This window comes from Limulus polyphemus, unplaced genomic scaffold (assembly GCF_000517525.1).
Source record: "Limulus polyphemus unplaced genomic scaffold, Limulus_polyphemus-2.1.2 Scaffold1507, whole genome shotgun sequence".
NCBI classification, from domain to species: Eukaryota; Metazoa; Arthropoda; class Merostomata; order Xiphosura; family Limulidae; genus Limulus; species Limulus polyphemus.
Genome location: NW_013667117.1, coordinates 93,918 through 98,899, shown reverse-complemented (window position 1 = coordinate 98,899; position 4,982 = coordinate 93,918). Strand labels below are relative to the sequence as shown.

The 4,982-nt window shown below is 33.1% G+C and overlaps 1 protein-coding gene across 1 annotated transcript in view; it reads left to right on the top strand.

Annotated features, from left to right (window-relative positions):
* The window catches only part of LOC106463867 (golgin subfamily B member 1-like), a 50,898-nt gene that overhangs the window by 23,231 nt on the left and 22,685 nt on the right, over positions 1–4,982 (top strand). The window contains exon 5 of the mRNA XM_022391493.1: positions 592–831. Coding sequence (XP_022247201.1) covers positions 592–831 — 240 coding nt within the window. The remainder of the gene's footprint in view (positions 1–591; positions 832–4,982) is intronic.

Here is a 4,982-nt window from a genome sequence, read left to right as displayed (position 1 = left end):
AAAAGTTATAGCTGTGAAAGAGTACCCTCCACCAAAAGAAACATTCAACCAAATACCTTTCAATTCTACAGCTGCAGCGGACAAAGAAACGCCTTTGTTCTACTTAATCACGGTCTTAGAAACCAATGTCCACGTATGGTGGGGTTTCTGTGGAAAGTTTGTTGAGATGTATGGCCTACTATGGTCTTAGAAACCAATGTCCACGTATGGTGGGGTTTCTGTGGAAAGTTTGTTGAGATGTATGGCCTACATATGGTCTTACAAACCAATGTCCACATATGGTGGGGTTTCTGTGGAAAGTTTGTTGAGATGTATGGCCTACATACGGTCTTACAAACCAATGTCCATGTATGATGGGGTTTCTGTGGAAAGTTTGTTGAGATGTATGGCCTAAGATTAACCTTATCATCATTTTTACAAACTTGTTATGGTGGAAATTGTGATTTCAAGAAATAGTGCAAAATCACGACCATCAAAGGAGGAAGTAGTACAAGGGGCAGCAAGGATGTAAAACATTGTTTGTACAAAGTGCAATTAACCATTCATACTTTCTTAACAATTTTTAAAGTATTGTCTTAAACTTCAATATGAATTTTTATTTTCATCAGGTATAGCGAGCAGATTGATGTGTATAAAGCATATACATCAGAAAAGAAAAACCAAGTAAATGAACTTCAGAAGTCTCTTGAAAATCAAAAACAAGCTCTACTGCAAGAGAAAAGAACTGTTGCTGCGTTTCAGTCAGATCTTAAAGATGCCCATGAAAAAATTTCAACTCTAGAAGAAAACATTGAACAACATAAAGCTATCCTGAATCATGAGAAAGAACAAGTAAGTATTTGAAAACATTTAATATTATACTGTTATTTAATGAAGTGCATGTTATACTGTAACTAATATAAATATATTATGTTTATTTTTAAATATTAATATATAGTGGTATATGAATATACCATGCTGTTCTATCTTCTTTTGTTAGTTTAGTATTTATTCTGAACTCATCATTTATCCCTCTCTGCACAGACATCTATTACTGCTCATTTCACAAGGTTTTTAGTGACTTACATTCAAAATTTAATTAAACTACTTTTTGTTTATGTTATACCAATTAGTATAGCATAAAATTGTAGCTCATAATCTATATTTTAATTGTATACAAGTTTTAAGTTCTTAATTGTATAAGGGAATATTTTTAAAAATCATGAATTTCCCCTAGTGTGAGAATTGTGACATTTTTTCTGTAGCCATTTCCTCTTCAGTAATTTATTGACCAACCCTCCAATAAGTACGAAATTCAATGTAAATTACTCACTATAAAATCATCATCACTCAGACAAAGCATAATTTTTATAGCCTTCACTCTTTTTTGGTTACAGTGCCATCAAATAGAAAATCAACCCCCTCTTGCCACATCCACCTGTCACATCCTCTCTTATGTTTAATACTATATTATTTATAACCAATAGAAAGCCAAGATCTTCAGCTATCAAATGACATATATTTCGTTGTTTTCTGAACAGATAATTGTCAGTTTCCTTTTTAGTACAAGCTTCATTCCCAGGGGGAAACATATCGATGAATTTGTAATGGCTCTCATTGTATAGCCAGAAAAATTGTAATAGTTTTGGGACATTGTCTGTTTTTTGCATGTTATTATTTTATGTTCTTTGGTGCATTATTTAATAAAATAAAAATTATTTAGTGCACTGCTATTATTAGTATAAAAAAAGAAGTAGGGTTAAGTGTCATTGACAGTTGACAGCAAAAAAAAAGAAAGTCCAGGTAAGTACTTTATTTCTTGTTTTTCATGTGTACTCTTTATTTATTATAATAAAAGTAACTAAAATGTAAAAATAGGAATCTCTTTAGGTTAGATTACATAAAATAAATAATAAAAATGTTTCATGAGTCGCACACGCAAGTAGCTCATGGGTAATATAATTCAATAGCTTAACTTGAGCTGCACATTCCCCAAATGATTTACAACTTACTATGGCACGAATGGTAATTAGACACTGTTCAAAGGGCAATATAATAATAAAATTTAATTGTAAATAGTTCTATACTGTTATAAGTTTAAGGCTACTTTGGATAAACAAATGTAGTTTCATGTTACAATTTGAAGTCATTCTAGAAAGAAAAAAAAGGGTAATTTAGATTTATTTAATTTTTTTTTTCTTGGTGGTTACGAGGTTGGTCGTAATTATCATAAAAGAATACAAAATATATCTAAAATATATCACGTTGTAACAGGAAACTACATTTGGTTATCCTAAGTAGCTTAAAACTCATAACAGTATACATTTATTTCTACATAAATATTATTGTTTTATTGCCTTTAGAACCATTTCTAACTATTAATCCTGCCACACAAGTTTTAAATCACCAACAAACTTGTAGCTCACATTACCCTGTCAAATCATGTAAGGCACAGACTACTTTTGAGTGTACTTTGTGAAATATTTTATATATTTTTTTACCTAATCTAACCTTATCGAACTTTAAAAGTTTCTGATTTTTACACTTTAGTTACTTTATAATAATAATAAATAAAGAATACACATGAAAAACAAGAAATATAGTACTTACCTGTGTCTTCTTTTTCTTTTTACTGTTGGTGAAACATAACCCTCATTTTTTATACTAATGGTACTACTGCACTAAATAATTTTTTATTTAACTAATTACTGCACCTAAAAACGTAGAATAATAGCACATAAAAAGCAGGCAATATCCTATAACAATAACAGTTTTTCTGCCTTTCTACCTGTGCAATAAGAGCTGTTAAAAATTCAACTAAGATCATCAATGTATTTTCCTTTGGAATAAAGTTTGAACTACAAACCACACAGATAATTCTCTGTACAGTAAGCAATCTAATATAATGCATTATTTGATAGTTTAGAACTTTGGCTTTCTATCTGTTATGAATAATATAGTATTAAACATCAGAAAGAACTATTGACAATTTGTGAAAAAGATGATGGGATAGGTGTGTATGGCAAGAGGGATCTGATTATCTAGTTTATGGCTCTGTAAACAAGTAAGGTTGAAGGCTATGAAAAATTACGTTTTGCCTGAGTAATAACTATATTATAATGGTGAATTTACATTACCTTCTGTACTTCTTAGAGAAGTGGTAAATAAATTAAGAGAGGAGGGAACACCTAGAGAGCAAATGTTACAATTTTCATACTAGGGGAGATTGAGAATAATTTAAATATTTCCTTAGAAAATGAAAAATTTGAAGCTTATATAATATTAAAATTTGATATATTAAGTATGTTTTTTACCAGTTTTATTTGTATACCATAATAATAAAGTAGTTTAATTAAATTTTGAATGCAACTCTCTACAAAGTTGTGACATGCACACTTTGACTTGCCTGTCTGTAGTGAGAGCATTAAAGGAAACAGAATTTTCCATAAACCAAAGGACATATAACCATTCATTGAAGGGAGATAGCTGTATGAGAAAATTGTGTCTAGGAGATGTCCTTTCCCGAATGTCAGGCTTTTGTCAATGCTCTGAAGGTCCATGACTTCTTTATCATTGCTACTGTAGACTCAGGTAAGAGAATGGCAAATTCTGTTTCACTCATAATTACTGATTGTGTTCTCCCTCTGAGGACTGATCTCAGTAAGAAGCAAATGTGGATAACTGAGGTTCGTCAAGGTGATGTGGTATATGGTGAATGAGGTGACCTATATGTAGGACTTCCAGGCCTTTGCCAGTCACAATAACTGAATCCCAACTCTGGTAAAAGATGCTTTGAGAGACTGGAGGTGTCATTGGACATTTTGTAATAGGACTTATCTCACCAGTACTAAATGATAAAGTAAGTTGACCATGAAGCAGTGGTGAGCCAGGAAATATACTGCTAAAACAACAATGGATCACAATGAAGTTTGGGGTTGCTTAGCATTGATGGATGAGCTGTTGAGCATACCTCATTATTCTGCAACTCTAGAGTAGGATTCTACTGCTCATCAGATTATTGAGGTCCCTGAGTATTTCTGCTTCACTATATCTTGATAAAAAGAATTTCTCCTCTTGTTGTTTGGTCAAGAGTTCTTGAGAGACTGGCATGTGATGCTCTTACAGGTCCCTCTAAATAAGGTCAAGCATATTTCTCCCCTGACATTTAAAGGTATGACCAAGGAACAACTGGATCACTTCCTTAATTATTTTAGATCGGTCATTGTCTGGAGTGAAGAGATTTAGGAACAATCAGTGCAGTGCCTGACACTGAAATTATATGATTCAGTGTTTGATTCAATCAAACATTTGTATAAGGAAGAAGGAACTAAGAATACTTGTGTAGCTGTTGTTGAGGTAGCCCTGGATTTAGAGACAAGAAACAACTCTGGCAGTCAGCATCCTGATATTAAACCTGATTATATGCAGGTAGGGCAGTAACTTGGTAAAAAAACTAATGATTGAAAGAAAGTAATGTTCTCTGGTGGTATTGTAAGGTACAATGTATGTACTACATTGTGTGATTATCAAGGTGCTAGGACGACTGGCAGCAGCAGATGTAATACACAACGTATGTACTACATTGTGTGATTATCAAGGTGCTAGGACGACTGGTGCCAGTAGATGTAGCGTACAACGTATGTACTACATTGTGTGATTATCAAGGTGCTAGGACGACTGGTGCCAGTAGATGTAGTGTACAACATATGTACTACATTGTGTGATTATCAAAGTGCTAGGACGACTGGTGCCAGTAAATGTAGTATACAATGTATGTACTACATTGTGGGATCATCAAGGTGTTAAGATGACTGGTGCCAGTAGATGTAGTATACAACGTATGTACTACATTGTGTGATTATCAAGGTGCTAGGACGACTGGTACCAGCAGATGTAGTACACAACGTATGTACTACATTGTGTGATTATCAAGGTGCTAGGACGACTGGTACCAGCAGATGTAGTACACAACGTATGTACTACATTGTGTGATTATCAAAGTG